Genomic DNA, 16,265 nt, shown 5'->3' on the forward strand with positions numbered 1-16,265 from the left:
CGAAGAGCTTGAGAGTCCAACAGAACTGCGATTGGTGCTCAATCCTGCCACCTACTAGCTGTCTTTGAAGAAGCTACCTTCCCTCTCCAAGGTTCCTTCTTGACATCAAATGGGAATAGGACATTGTTTTGCAGATTTAATATGGGAACTAGACAGGGAATTAGGAAGTAGTACACAAAGGCTTAAGATTTCTGCCTTGCACTTGGTAACTGTAAAATGGAAGATGACTATTAGCATTTTTGTCTCCCTATTAACACCTCACATTTGTCCTCTGAAAAATGCAGGTGGTAGGTATGATCTAAGGTTGTTTCATTCATAAAATTTATTTTTAACGAGTAGGTGGCAGGTTCCAGAAGCAAAGATGAGCTCACAGCCTAGAGAGAGAGTCAGGCAGGTGCACAGGAATATTATAATAGAATTTGTGTTCACAAATGAATCATTTCATACATCCAGATAATGTTTTGGTTAGCTTGTAGGGGGAAGATATCAAAGCTACTATTTAATATCATTAAAATAATCATTATTTCTTTCACATATGCTAACCCAGGCAGAAAGACAAGAGCTTTCCAGAGCACCAAAAACAAAACCTTGTCACAGACAGTAAGGCTCCCACGTGACTTTAATTGTGACTGTAAATTAGCCCAAAAGAACAACCCAAACTGTAGAAAAATTATGACCTTGTTTAATGTAGATGCTTTATCAGCTCATCCTTTCTGCCAATTCTTTCCAACGTAGTGTTTTTCACTCTCCATTGTTCTATTATTAGCCTCTGTTTTAAAACTGCTGGAGAATGGTTTTCCTCCAGCTGTGGAGCCTCCCACTGACACACACACCCCTCGCCTTCCTGAGGCTCAAAGCTGAGAGTTTCTAATTGAATTTCTGCCCTTCAGGAGCACAGGGTCATTGGGATCAATGTGCTGTCAGAGGACTCCAGGGAGGCCAGGCTCAGAGCATGCTGGCCTCAGCATCATTTTAGTCTCTCCACACTCCCATTTTGGAGCACTCGCCAGCCTCAAAGCCTGGGGTCTGTTTATTTAATGAAGTCTGCTGTTGAAATAATAACTCCTTTCTCCAGTGTGAGCTATAACTGCATTTGTGATGTGTTTAAATGATAAACTAGTCTTTGGTAATCTAGAAAGTCATCCTGTTTTAGGAACTCTTGCAACCTTTCTTTCGCTGGTTTCTGCCATATTGAAGTGTCAGTATTTATGCCAAAATGCTACCTGACCCATTGTAAGGGAAACACCACATGGCTACCTTACTTTGATCTCCTAACCTCATACCAGCTCTGCTAGAGAAAAGAAATACATTTTAAATTGGGAAAATATAGGACATTTTACTTGACCATGCCAGTATGTATCTTTAAATGTAACTTCCTACATTCTCCCTGAATAATTCAACAATGATCCAGGGTCAAGGCATCCTTGAATGGATATGCTTAATTTGTTAGGAAAATTTTAGTGCTGGAAGATCATTCCTTATACTTAAAATATTAATAAATTAATTTTTAAAACTACTAAGTTTTCTGCAAATATTTCACATATGTAGATAGAAATTATAAATTAATTTTGGATAAAGACAATGAATCTTGATTTCATAATTTAATCAAAGTGACACTTGTTAGGTTTGAAAACCATACTCTTGTCTGCTCTTTCCACTCAACATAAAAACTCAGAGTTTGAGGGAATGGAATTTAAAATATCATCATGCCTTAAAAAAATCAGAAAGAAATTAAAGAAGCAATCCCATTTATCACTGCAAGAAAAATACTAAAATATCTAGGAATAAACCTACCTAAGGAGCCAAAAGACCTGTACTCAGAGAGCTATAACATACTAATGAATGAAATTAAAGATGACACAAACAGATGGAAAAAATAGACCATGTTTATGGATTGGAAGAATCAGTACTGTGAAAATGACTATACTACCCAAAGCAATGGATAGTATTCAGTGCAGTCCCTATCAAATCTACAGATTCAATGCAATCCCTAACAAATTACCAATGGCATTTTTCACAGAATTAGAAAAATTTTACAATTTGTACAGGTCTATATAAGAGGCGGCAAGAATACAGAGAAGAACTGTACAAAAAAGATCTTCATGACCCAGAAAGCTGCGATGGTGTGATGACTCACCTAGAGCCAGACATCCTGGAATGTGAAGTCAAGTGGGTCTTAGGAAGCATCACTACGAACAAAGTTAGTGGAGGTGATGGAATTCCAGTTGAGCTATTTCAAATTCTGAAAGATGACGCTGTGAAAGTGCTGCACTCAGGATGCCAGCAAATATGGAAAACTCAGCAGTGGCCATGGGACTGGAAAAGGTCAGTTTTCATTCCAATCCCAAAGAAAGGCAATGCCAAAGAATGCTCAAACTACCGCACAACTGCACTCATCTCACAAGCTAGTAAAGTAACGCTCAAAATTCTCCAAGCCAGGCTTCAGCAATACGTGAACCGTGAACTTCCAGATGTTCAAGGTGGTTTTCGAAAAGGCAGAGGAACCAGAGATCAAATTGCCAACATCTGCAGGATTATCGAAAAAGGAAGAAAGTTCCAGAAAAACACCTATTTCTGCTTTATTGACTATGCCAAAGCCTTTGACTATGTGGATCACAATAAACTGTGGACAATTCTGAAAGAGATGGGAATACCAGACCACCTGACCTGCCTCTTGAGAAATCTGTATGCAGGTCAGGAAGCAACAGTTAGAACTGGACATGGAACAACAGACTGGTTCCAAATAGGAAAAGGAGTACGTCAAGGCTGTATATTGTCACCTCGCTTATTTAACTTATATGCAGAGTACATCATGAGAAATGCTGGGCTGAGGGAATCACAAGCTGGAATCAAGATAGCCGGGAGAAATATCAATAACCTCAGATATGCAGAGGACACCACCCTTATGGCAGAAAGCGAAGAAGAACTAAAGAGCCTCTTGATGAAAGTGAAAGAGGAGAGTGAAAAAGTTGGCTTAAAGCTCAACATTCAGAAAACTAAGATCATGGCATCCGATCCCATCACTTCATGGCAGATAGATGGAGAAACAATGGAAACAGTGGCTGACTTTATTTTTTGGGGATCCAAAATCACTGCAGATGGTGACTGCAGCCATGAAATTAAAAGACGCTTACTCCTTGGAAGGAAAGTTATGGCCAACCTAGACAGCATATTAAAAAGCAGAGACATTTCTTTGCCAACAAATGTCTGTCTAGTCAAGGCTATGGTTTTTCCAGTGGTAATGTATGGATGTGAGAGCTGGACTATAAAGAAAACTGAGGGCCAAAGAATTGATGCTTTTGAACTGTGGTGTTGAAGAAGACTCTTGAGAGTCCCTTGGACTGCAAGGAGATCCAACCAGTCCACCTTAAAGGAGATCAGTCCTGGGTGCTCATTGGAAGGACTGATGTTGAAGCTGAAACTCCACTACTTTGGCCACCTGATGTGAAGAGCTGACTCATTGGAAAAGACCCTGATGCTGGAAAAGATTGAGAGCCGAGGAGAAGGGGATGAGAGAGGATGAGATAGCTGGATGGCATCTCCAACTCAATGGACATGGGTTTGGGTGGACTGCAGGAGTTGGTGATGGACAGGGAGGCCTGGCGTGCTGTGGTTCATGGGGTCGCAAAGAGTCAGACATGACTGAGCAACTGAACTGATACAGTCGAAGCTATGGTTTTTCCAGCAGTCATGTACAGATGTGAGAACTGGACCATAAAGAAGGCTGAGCACTGAAGAATTGAGGCTTTTGAATTGTGGTGCTGGAGAAGATTCTTGAGGGTCCCTCGGATGTTAAGGAAATCAAACCAGTCAATCCTAAAGGAAATCAACCCTGAATATTTATTGGAAGAACTGATGCTGAAGTTCCAATACTCTGATCACCTGATACAAAGAGCTGACTCATTCGAAAAGTCTCTGATGCTTGGAAAGATTGAAGGCAAAAGGAGAAGAGGGTAACAGAGAATGAGATGGTTATAGAGCATCACTGACTCAATGGACATAAATCTGAGCAAACTTCGGGAGTTAGTAAAGAACAGTGGACCCTGTTGTGTTGCAGTCCATTAGGTCACAAAGAGTCAGACATGACTTAGCAGCTGAACAACAACCAGAAACACAAAAGCCTTTGAGCAGCCAAAGCAATCTTGAGAAAGAAAAATGAAGCTGAAACAATCAGGCTCCCTGACTTTACACTACACTACAAAGCTACAGTAATCAAGGCAGTATGGTACTAACACAAAACCAGAAATATAGATCAATGGTGCAGGATAGAAAGCCCAGAGATAAACCTACACACCTATAGTCACCTTATCTTTGACAAAGGAGGCAACATTATACAATGAGAAAAGACAATCTCTTCCATAAGTGGTGCTGGGAAAACTGGACAGCTCTGTGTAAAAAAAAAAAAAAAAGAGAGATTAGAACACTTCTTAACACCATACACAGAAATAAACTCAAAATGGATCAAAGACCTAAATGTAAGGCCAGACACTATAAAACTTTTAGAGGAAAACACAGGCAGAACACTCTCTGACATAAATCACAGCAAGATCTTTTTTGACCCACATCCTAGAGTAATGAAAATAAAAGACAAAAATAAACAACTGAGACCTAATGAAACTCAAAAGCTTTTGCACAAAGGAAATCATAAACAAGATGAAAAGACAACCCTCAGAATGGGAGAAATATTCAAATGAAGCAACTGACAAGGGATTAATCTCCAAAATATGTAAACAGTTCATTTGGCTCAATACCAAAAACACAAACAACCTAATCAAAAAGTGAGCAGAAGACCTAAACAGACATTTCTCCAAAGATGACATACAGATGGCCAAGAGGCACATGAAAAGATGTTCAGTGTAATTATTAGAGAAATGAAAATCCAAGCTACCATGAGATCCACCTCACAATGTATCAGAATGGCCATCATCAAAAAAGTCTACAAACACTAAATGCTAAAAGGTGTAGAGAAAAGGGAACTCTCTTACACTGTTGGTGGGACTGTAAAATTGATACAGTCACTATGGGGAATAGTATGGAGGTTCCTTAAAAAAACTAAAAATAGAACTACCATATGACCCAGCAATCATACTCCTAGGCATATACCTGGAGAAAACCATAATTCCAAAAGACATGTGCACCCCAAAATGTTCATTGTAGCACTATTTACAATAGACAGGACATGAAATCAACCTAAATGTCCATCACTGGATGAATGGATAAAGAAGGTATGATACATACATACAATATTACTCAGCCATAGAAAGGAACAAAATTATGCCATTTGCCCAGATATGGATGGACTTAGAGACTCATACAGAGGCAAGTAAGTCAGAAAGAGGAAAAAATATCTTATATTAACACATTCTTGTCCTGTTCAGCCACCCTTGTTGCTTTGAGGAAAGAGATCATATATTAAATTTGCAAAAATTCTCCCCTGTAATCTCCTCAGCATGCTTCTTCTCTTTGGACATTCACACAGAAGGTGGTTCTGCTTGGCTGCAATTTCCCTGTGAGAGTCAGGTCCTTTCCCAGGACCTGCTAAGCTAGAGGAGAAGGTACTAAGTCAATAGTATCATTTCTGAGAAACGTGTGGACATCTAAGGAAGCAGGTTCAGGGCAAAGGGAAGGCAAGGACTCTGTTATTGCATATTAACCAAAGCAAAGCAGGACATAAGTCAAAGAGAGGGCTTTCTATCTGGCTTTCCATTTATACCAACAATGGTAAATAAACAAGTGAGATTAACAGGAGAAGAATCTGGATTTCACCTGCCACTAATGAATGTGTGATCTTGGACAAGTCTCTCTGAAACAAAACCAAGAGCTTAGGATTTTGAAAATTATATGATATGGGTTATTTAACTTTCCCATATTTCAATTTGACTGGAACTTTAAAGTTCCTCAAAGAATACAGCAATTTAGGAGTCATATTACCTAGTGAATGGCTTTACTTGCTTATTCTTCAGACTATGTGGCCTCCATTAGGGTCAGTAGCAGACCAGATTGACTACTTAATTGATAAATACCAATTTATCAATCAACATATGTAATAACATTTTAAGTTATAAAGTATAAAATATTCAAACACTTTGTAATAAGAAATATTCCTATATCCCAGTGAGCCTTAAAAAAAAGTCATCATACCTTGATACATTTTTGAGAACCTTCTGGACACAAGAGAGGAAATAACTCAAGGATGTAATTCAGAAAAAAAGTGACCAATTGCATAAAGAATTTATGATATGAAACTGATTATTCTTACTCGCAGCTAAATAATTTTGAAATGTCCTCCTTGTGGTTTGAAGGGAACTTTTCCCAACAGCGGCTCAATTCTCCATGCCATGGTTGACAAGCAAGAGCAGGCTTCAAAATAAGAAACGAGTAGGTTCTTATCTTTCCAAATGCAATTCGTATGTTCCTCTCAGAAGCTCTTCTTGGCTTCAGGACTACTGGGTTTTGGATTCTTCTCTGCAGATATGAACTATGTACATATAGTTCATATAGGTTGGATGCTAACAGATGACAGAACTTGTTACATTGAATTGAACTAGAAATTTACCTTCTCAACTGCTCTTATTTATTCTGAAAACATTCATCACTATATTCCTATTACCTGGACCTGGAACATTGACTATGCTTAATAAACATTGGGGAATGACGGGAATAATGCATAAAACTGCCATTTATTTTTTAGTTTAGGACTTTGGGAGATGGTGAGAGACAGAGAAGCCTGGTGTACTGCAATCCATGGGGTCATGAAAAGTCAGACACGACTTGGTGACTGAACGACAAAGGAGAGGACAAAACGTACATTCTGTACCACTGACATGTGACATCTATATCTACAAAAACATTCTATATCACTCAAATGTGACATATATCCAAAGATATTCCCCGTGCAATGTTATTATTTTCATTTTTTCCCCATTCCTTATTTAATGTTATATTTGATTTTTTTAAACTTGCAATGGGGGTTGTATGTAAATATACTTGATGAAGATATTTCCTCCAAATTGACCAGTCTGGTAAGGATTTCCTTGCTGAACCAAGTGTGAGTTTTCTTTCCTCCCCAGTGATGATCAGTGCTCACCCATTATGGCATCCTGTAGTGCTAGACTGTGTTGACTGCCTGGTGCTCCAACAAACAAGTTCTGTAAAGGAAGGGACCGTTGCTCATAGTTTGCTATTGAATCTCAGTGCCCTGTATTGACTGCCTAATAAGTATAGGAGATATGTGTGTGTGCGTACACACTTGCATGTATATAGGATTGATTTTGCTTCAAGCTGTTTTCCTGTGATCACAGAACTACCAGAATAGTTGTGATCATATAAAAAATTAAACAGAGTTGTAGAGATGCATAGCAAGTTAAACTTCAGGAACACTGTCTATGACTTCTTTCCATAAAATAAGGAGGGCTCGGTTCTCCCATCACATTTTTTCATTTCCAGAAATAATAGTTAAGAATACTGAAGAGAACGCTAATTGGATGTTGGCATGTATTTAACAGATTACAGATTTGGGGTATGATGGAGAGACCCTGCAGATATTTAGTGACTCCGAGAACTCTTACCTAACTTGGGGAAAGTGGGAACAGCAATGCAGAGGTTGTATAGTATCATGAAATTTATACTAAGAAAATGCAGCATTTATGTAGCAAATAATGGTCTGTTTTTCCACAAAATTGAGTTTAGCTGAAATTAACATTAGGGCAACCATATGTCCTAGTTAGCTCAGGGCATTGTTGGTTTTATGCTTATTTTACATAAGAAATTATTAAAATTGCCAGTTATATCTTAAACATTTTGGGTTTGGATGACAATAATATGGTCGCTCAAATTATAATATGCTGGAGAATTTAAATATGTATATATTAGTTATATATCATTACTGATATATAACTAATACTGATATCTTAGAAGATACTAGAGCTTATTTGGTCTTCCCAGGTGGTATTTTTAAGCAGTTGGGATTTTAGAATTCCTGGACCAATAGGATTTTAAAGGAAAGATGTTAGTGGAGAGGGTAAGTACGTTGACCCTAGAGTCAGCTTACTTAGTCTGAGTCCTTACTCCACTGTTGTACAACCTGAGAAATGCTCTTGGCCTCAGTCATTGCCACCTCCCTCCAGGGCTGCTATGGGTGCCCAACACACAGGATGCATCATATGGGCATTCCCTGGGTTTATTCTATCAGGTAGATTTGCATATGCTTTTCCACTTAGGGAGTATAATTATTGGCGTACACAAAGACTGGCATCTCGGTCTGTGTGTAGACAAAGGTAACACAGACCCTGCTGGGCAGGGTCCTCAGGCAAACATTTGCAAAACCTTCTCAGGTCAGGGCTGTGACGGCTTGGATTTTCTGCCCAGCAGGGTCTGTGGTACCCTGATTAGTGTGGTTCACTTCCGTACAACCAGTCCATCACTATTTAAAATGATACTTATGGATATACGCTCTTAGTTGTTTAAATAAACTTAGTAAAATAATCTATCCTCCACTTGAAGTATGGCATATGCAAATCACAGCACTCTGGTGGTGCACAAGCTCCCAGACCGCCCAGCCATAACAGGACTGCGACCTACAACCTGCAGGAAGCAAACGCCTGAAGAGGCAGAACCAGGGCTGTTGTAGAGAAAACACGTGAAGTGTCCTCAACCTGAATGGTATGAAGAATAAGAGGGGATTCCTCTCTTCCTGAATTGTCAACAGAGAGAATTCCCCTAACAAAAGGTGGCCTCTTGTTCCTGCTTTTCTCCTAAATTTACTGCTTGAATAGCTACAATTCTGAAAAGTGTTCTTGCCCACGATCAGGTATTATTGTGTTTTTAAGTAAGTCTCTGAGTGCATTTTCTTTAACTTACACTGGTAGGTCTACGCTAAACTCTGTGTGTTGGGAGACTGAGTACCCACCTCGAAGCCCTAGTACAAGTCAAGTGATCTCCCCCTTTTGAGCCTAAGACTTCTCTTAATGAAATAAGCAGATGAAACCCACTCAATTTCTCTCATAGGATTCCAGCATACATGCTTTTGTTTGGTTTCAACATGGGTAGAAGAGGGGAAGAATTATATGTTCTAAATGTATAATGTCTATTATACATTTAAGTGTTTTTCTATATGCTGCTGCTTTCAATTCTAGCATCAACATTTTGGGGGCAGGTATTAATGTGTCTGGTTGGCTGGCACATGTATGTTCTCTCTCTTTTTTAAATAGAAGACTGAAGTTTCTGATTCAATGACCAGCCAAAAAACACACACAGCCAGCATAAAGCCGAGTAGAGCTTTTAACTCGTGTCTTCACCTTGACACCCACATTTGCCTCACAAAACTCTTACCCTAAATCATGTAAGAAAGCAATTTAAAAACACAAATGGTTTTGATACAACAACAACAAAAAAAACAAACATAAACAACTACCTAAAGAAACCATTTCATGCCTTAAGGAGAGCTGCCAATCAAGTAATACAATATTAAAGTTAAAAAAAAAAAACAAACCTATGGTTATCAACTAAAAGATGTGCTGTTATTCTTTATCAAATGTGCTTTTCTGGTCTTCTGGTGTTTCAGTAGCCCTTTAAGTAACGCCAGCTCTGGTGGAATGTAAACAGTTTAAACTGGAAGAAGTAAACCACTGCCTAGGAGTCATAAAGCTGCAAAACTACATTCACTGTGTTGTTGTTCTTGGTTTGTTTGCTTTCTGAATTAATGAGACTATTTTGATAATCTTCATCCACAGAGAAGAAACAGATGCATGGTGATTACTTGGCTCACTACTTCTTGATAAGGGCAGTCAGTAGACCACCTAGTATGAACATGGCTTCTGCAAATTACTCAAATTATGTCTGGGCTGTGGCTAACATTCTCCTGAAAACAATTATCTGATGAACTTGAAATTGCTTCCAAGGTTCTTTGCCCTGCTATTTAATTCCACTCCACTGAGACTCTGCCACTAGGCTTGGATTTATAGACATTTCAGCCTCCATCCTCTCCCATCAGTGGAGCTTAGGGATGTGTGCCAAAACCCCATTTCCATTCTGACTTGCTACAACCACAGGGAATTATTAGTGGCCACTCTCAGAGCACTTATTGGAGAAACTTATGATAAAGAGGACCTTCCCTGGGTGGAAGAGCTAATGGACTTCCAAAGTGATGGAGCAAAGCACTGATAGGGATGGTCCTGTAATTTTATATAGTATATCACAGGGATATTGTTACATTGTACCCAATCAATTCGCATAAAAATGGAAGCTTTGATTTCAAAACCTACTGAAGCAGAACTAAATATAGTGAAGAACAGCATCTTCTGGTCGGGCTCTCCCCTTTCAAACCCTCCCCCCTTCCACTCACCAACTTCTGTGAGCATTTTACCCAGCTAGCTGTACATTCCATCAGCACTTTTATGGAAGTATTGCCTCGGGCAATGGTTGCTATTGGACTGCTTGTCTCTCTTTCCAGCAGTTCCATATTTCAAGCGATTCAAGCATCTTCAAATGAATTGCTTGATAGATTTCCAAAATGATCACTACAGGTCAAATTTAGCTCAAATGTTATGCTTTCCAAAGATTTGAAAATCCATTTCTGTAGCAAGGCTGGTGCAACATTTAATGAGCTTCAATTCAGAAGAGACACATCCTTTTAACTTGAATTTGGCCTCAAAACATGTTTGGTCCATTCAAATGCCTAGCAATCTTTTCAGTTACAATGGCTACTACTTTCAACTCCAGTGAAATATGCTACAAGTGGCACCATTTCCAAAGTTCTTAAAATTTCTAAAAATGGCATAAAAATAAATATATTAGAGAATACTCTGCTTTTATTCAGGATACAAGGTGTTTCTAGTACTGCCTTTCCTTCTCTACTCAGCTTAATTTCTGCAGAATGTATCGTCCTATTACTCAATCCATTTTTTTTGATGTTTCAAAACACACTAATTCAGCACAGAAAATGATTATTATAAAGAGCATAAATGAAAGTTTAATAAAAGGAGCAGACACATCCTAATAGACTTAATAGTATTTAATCTAGAATGGCTTCATTGAAAGTTCTCTTATCAGCCTAATAATAGTGAATTATAATGACCTTCATTTAACAAAGACAGGGACACTATCTTTCTTAATGGAAAGATGAGAAGCAGGGGTCAAGTGTCTTAACCAGATGTTATGTAAATGAAATACATGTGCAATGTAATGATCTTGGAAACCTCAAGCTTCAAAGAAGACAACAGCTATAAATCCTATTAGCCTTTTTATTTAGTTATTTTTCAGAAATGAATTGTTAATTATGTTCATTTTTACAGTTCTACATCCTGATTTTTGTATATAACATAATGAGCATTTTCATAGTCTTAAAATTATGAAAATTCAAGTTATGTTGAATTCATCCATGGTATAAATATATTCTGAATTATAAAGACATCAAAATTCAAGTTTTCTTTGTTTTGCTATTACAAATCCTATAGTGAATGCTCTTAAAAACAAATATACATTTCTCTAAGCTAACTCTTAGAAAAAACGTAGATACAGAGACACACTGATGCATCACCTACAGAAGATGTTTAGAAAAGCACACTCCTTCAAGTTTAGTGAATGAGATGATAGTTTTTACCGCATCCTTGCCAAACTACTCTTAAACATCATTACAATATATGATAAGCAAACAAACAAGTTAATTTGCATTTCTCTGTGAGACTGAATATTTTCATGCTTACTGGTTATTTGGATAACATTTCAAGGGAAGAGGATGTTCCTGTCTTTTGCCCATTTTCCCGCTGAGGTTTAATTTTAGTGTTACTCTTATTGATCTATGTGAATTCATCATAATATCATTTCCTTGCCATGTTTATTGTACTTTACTGACACTTTCTGTCTTTCAACTTTGTTTCTGACTTATGACATTCAGATGGAAAAAAAAAAGTTGCATCAAGGCTGTTCATTTTTCCTTTCATTGTTTTTGGCTCATTGCTTTTTTCTTTTACTTTCAATTGCTGATGTAAAGAAATATATAATTTTATTTACTGTTTTCTCTAATACTTAATATATTTATTATATTACCCTTTAAATTCATTAAGAACAACTTTTGGTATATAAAAAGTAAGTAAAAATCCAACTTTGATGTTTTACCTGATAAGTCAACCACGTTTACACAAAAACCAGACTCATTTTCCCAATTTATGAATCTTTCTTTATTCTACAGTAACCTCCACAATACACAAGGTTCTGCTTTTACTAATCAGCCAACCAATGATCTATGACTTAAACTGTAAATTTAGCAATACCAGGCTTGCCTATTTATTTATTATTCTTTAAAACCTATCAAGTTATTTTAGGATCTTGGTATTTCTCTTAAATTTTCATTAGTTTGCTCTATAATTTCTAACTATCTTCACCATAGTTTTTTTCCAAAGATTTGAAAATGTACTAAAGACTGAGAAAATAACAAACAGAAAACCATGAAGCTCCCCTTATCGCAAGGATTTGCACTTTTAACAGTTTGGGGCATACACTTTCAGGATCTCTATCAGGGAGGATAGGAAATTTTAGGTAATTTTAATTTGTTGTTACTACTCTTCCTTGGCAAGGAAACATAAAATTGTTTCACCATATCACAACATGGAAAAAAAAAACCTTGATTTAGATCAGTGGGATTGCAATTTATTTTTAAAATACTAAAAATACATACATAATCTTAACTTCTCTCAGGTTTGAATGTTTAATCTTTGCATACGTGTAAAAAGCAAACTACTTAATGAGCTAGATGCAGGTATACCCATTAACACTGTTGCTCCAGTCTACTAACTTGTGGTTTCTTTAACGTATGACATAATCCATTTAGTAATACATCAGTAACAGCCCTGGTAGCATGCCAGTCACATGAAAGTCATTTCTCTTGTTTTCTTTCTTTCCTGGAGATGAAGTATTTCACTTACTCCAAGTGCATTACAAAGTGCAGTGCCATTTAATTCTGAAGTTCATTTCTGTATTTATTTATTCAACAGTATCTTGATGATATAAGAGATGCTCAATAAACATTTGTCAGGTGGAGGAGAATAAATGAAACATATTAGAGTACTGTACAAAATGGCATGTTATGAATAACTACATTGGAATTCTTTGAAGTGGCTGCAGCAGGAACAAACGTAAGCCTTTTATTCACAGCAAAGCCTGGGAGATGAATCGCTGACACATGCGATGTGTGATTTATTCATACACACTACTAGGAGATTTATAGGCATCTATTAACCTACTCAAGTTCCAGTCCTGTCTTAGGCTGGTCTTTTGTCATGATTAGCTATGTTGTGACTCTATGTTAAATAACAGGTTGTCTGTGCTGAAATATGCACGAAATATGAAGACAGAGGCCAAAATTATTACATATTTCCAGCCAAACCACAGATATACCTCTGCTTGTCTATGTTTAAAAAAATTAGACATGTACATATGTGCAAAAGAAAAGGATTTTTTTTTTCTGGACCTGAGATCCACTGTCACAGATTGGATTGTGTCTCCCAAATAACTCATATGCTCAAGTGCTAACCTCTAGGACCTCAAAATGTGACCATATTTGAAGAAAGAGTCTACAGATGCATTTAAGTTAAAATAGGGCCATTAGAGCAGATCTTAATCCAATAAGACTGGTGTCCTTTTTAAAAAGGCAGATTTGGATAAAGACTTGTACCGAGGAAAGAAAATGAAAAGGCACACAGAAAAGTTCGCCATCTATAAGCTGAGGAGAGAGGCCTGGAAGAGATCCTTCCCTTGTGGCCCTTAAGGAAACAACTCTGCCGATACCCTGATCTTAGACTTGGAGACTCCAGAAACTGTGGTAAAATATATTTCTGTTGTTTCCATCACCCAATCTGCAGTACTAGGTTACAGTTGCCCTAGCAAACTAATATACGCGTGAACTTAATAGCGAATATAGCAAGGCTATATGTTAAACAATAGTAATTCTTTTTTTTGTTTTTTGACATTCTCACTATTGGAAAATCTGAATCAGACCTGCCTGTACCCAGAGGTGGGGCCTGATCTGAAGCTTCCCTGGGGTAAAACACCATCGAAAAACACCATCACCGCTTTAGGTGAGACTTCTGATTCATCCCTTCAATAAACTATAAATTCAAACATGACACCACTGGATTGGCAAAGGTAACATTAACACATAGTTGGATATCTATAAGCGTATGGAGGCACTTTGTGATTTGAAATGATAGCTCATTCTTGGCTTTTCTTTTGAAGTCTTCAAGTCACCCGTGTCTTTTCTACCTGTATCTGCACTGATCTAATAAATACAGCAAGAGAAGAGAAATGTGGAAAGGAACCTCTCTCACTGCCTTTGATCCCTAACTCAGGTTTACAGAGAACACAAATGGGTTGTAAGTTTTGTAAATGAAGTCGGTGTAATGGCACTGCCCACATCACGTGAAAGCCACCATGTGAAGGGTGAAGAAAGGCCATGGGCTACATGGTGGCTCTTAGAGAGATCAGCCACTATCATTGATCAGTTCTTCCAAACCTGTGTCACTGGCTACTATGGCACCTCATACCCCCACCCCCTTGAACCAAAGCTGGCTTGTGGAGCCAGGAAGGATTTGCTGACACATTCTAAGTTCAAAACCATAAGACACATTTCTCTGTGCCATCTTAATAAAACAACATGGGATAAAGTTTTATAATAGCAATAGCAAGAGAAGAAAGTCATAATTTTCCATGCTTCACGATTCAGAATAATTAATTTAATAACTGTGTCATATGAGAAGAGTAAATAAAGAGAAGGAAAGGGGTGTGGATATATATAATCACTGAAGCATATACAATTGCAAGGAAAAACAAATTACCAGGGTAGCGCTGAAAATAAAAGCTCCGTGGGAAGTATTTTTTGGATGCTAATTTGATTCTTCTATGGAGGCTTAAAGCTGCAGTGTCTATAAGACCAACTATTTATCTCCACTTGTTTTTATTTTTAGCAGTTATATAACCTTATGTCTCTAAAAACCAATTAAACACCTTCTTGATCTCTACAGGGAATTTTCCCTGAGTAGTTCTCTACCTAGACTATAATAGGACTATGATTTCATTTACAACATCTTGCTGGAGAGTATTTCATCATCAGAGGTGTTAAAAAAAAAAAAAAAAGGACTGAAATTAATCAACAGGGGCAGAATCAAAATAAGATGTGGTTTTCTCTGGACACAGTTACAGCCTCTGGGGTTTGGTTCACAATAAATATTGAGGCTCTAGATCTTAGATGAGCAGTTTGCTTTGTCATGCCACAATCTGTAGGTCAGTAGGAAGAGACTCTTTCTGAGTATGAGCATATGTGCCTAAATCCCACACCAAAAACATAGATTTCTAAAGCAAATAAAAAATTATTTATATTAAATGGTTACATATGAAAGAAAATCTTCCTTTACTTGAGCAGGTAAAACTCAAGTCTTGTCTGTTTAAATTCAGTTTTATCTTCCTCAAATACTAACGATGCCAGCCTTGATCTTCCCCTATTAAGATCGTTGATTCTGCCATTCCAGCACCAGACTATGTGTATCACATTATATGTTTCTCAAGCTCAGCACGGATTTCCACCTCCAGGCCTCTCTGAGGACCTGCCCTTGGTGTCAGTGGCCGCGGGGACTTACCGACAGTGTTTATGCGATCCAGTCAAGGTTTCAATCACAAAGCACTCGCCATCGTTGAGACAGTAGGCAAGGTCCTTGTCTCGGCAGGGTTTGAAGTGCTCAGATCTCTCCGTGGAATATGTTGTTGTATCTGTCATGAGGAACACAATGAAATACTGTCAGCAGCTCATTCTGACACCCCAGATCCTGTCATTGGCCTGGATCTATGCACTGAGACCTTCTTGTGACCACTGACCTTAGGAGATAGGATGAACCCCTCAGTGGGCTGATAGAAACACAACTGAGTATGACCATTTTATACACTGAATGTTTATGTCCCCACAAAATTCATATATTGAAATCCAGTGATGGTATTAGGAGGTGGGGCCTTTGGGAGGTGATTAGGTCTTGAATGGGATTAATGCTCTTATAAAAGAGACCTCAGACAGCTCCTTCACCCATTCTAGTCATATGAAGACACAGCAAGAAAATAGCCCTCTATGATCTAGGAAGTCCTAACCAGACACTGAATCCACAGGCATCTTTATCTTAGACTTTCCAGCATCCATAACCACGAGAAATAAATTTCCGTTGTTTTTACGCCACAGTGTCCATGGTATTCTGTTATAGCAGGTAGGATAAGACAATTACTGGATTCAA

General features: G+C 37.9%; 1 protein-coding gene across 1 annotated transcript in view; it reads right to left on the reverse strand.

Annotated features, from left to right (window-relative positions):
- The window catches only part of NRG3 (neuregulin 3), a 1,196,705-nt gene that overhangs the window by 652,586 nt on the left and 527,854 nt on the right, over positions 1-16,265 (reverse strand). The window contains exon 2 of the mRNA XM_081563517.1: positions 15,627-15,756. Within this exon, the coding sequence (XP_081419643.1) occupies positions 15,627-15,756 (130 nt within the window). The remainder of the gene's footprint in view (positions 1-15,626; positions 15,757-16,265) is intronic.

The sequence above is a fragment of the Giraffa tippelskirchi genome, chromosome 2 (assembly GCF_054371585.1).
Source record: "Giraffa tippelskirchi isolate mGirTip1 chromosome 2, T2T-mGirTip1v1.2.pri, whole genome shotgun sequence".
Lineage (NCBI taxonomy): Eukaryota > Metazoa > Chordata > Mammalia > Artiodactyla > Giraffidae > Giraffa > Giraffa tippelskirchi.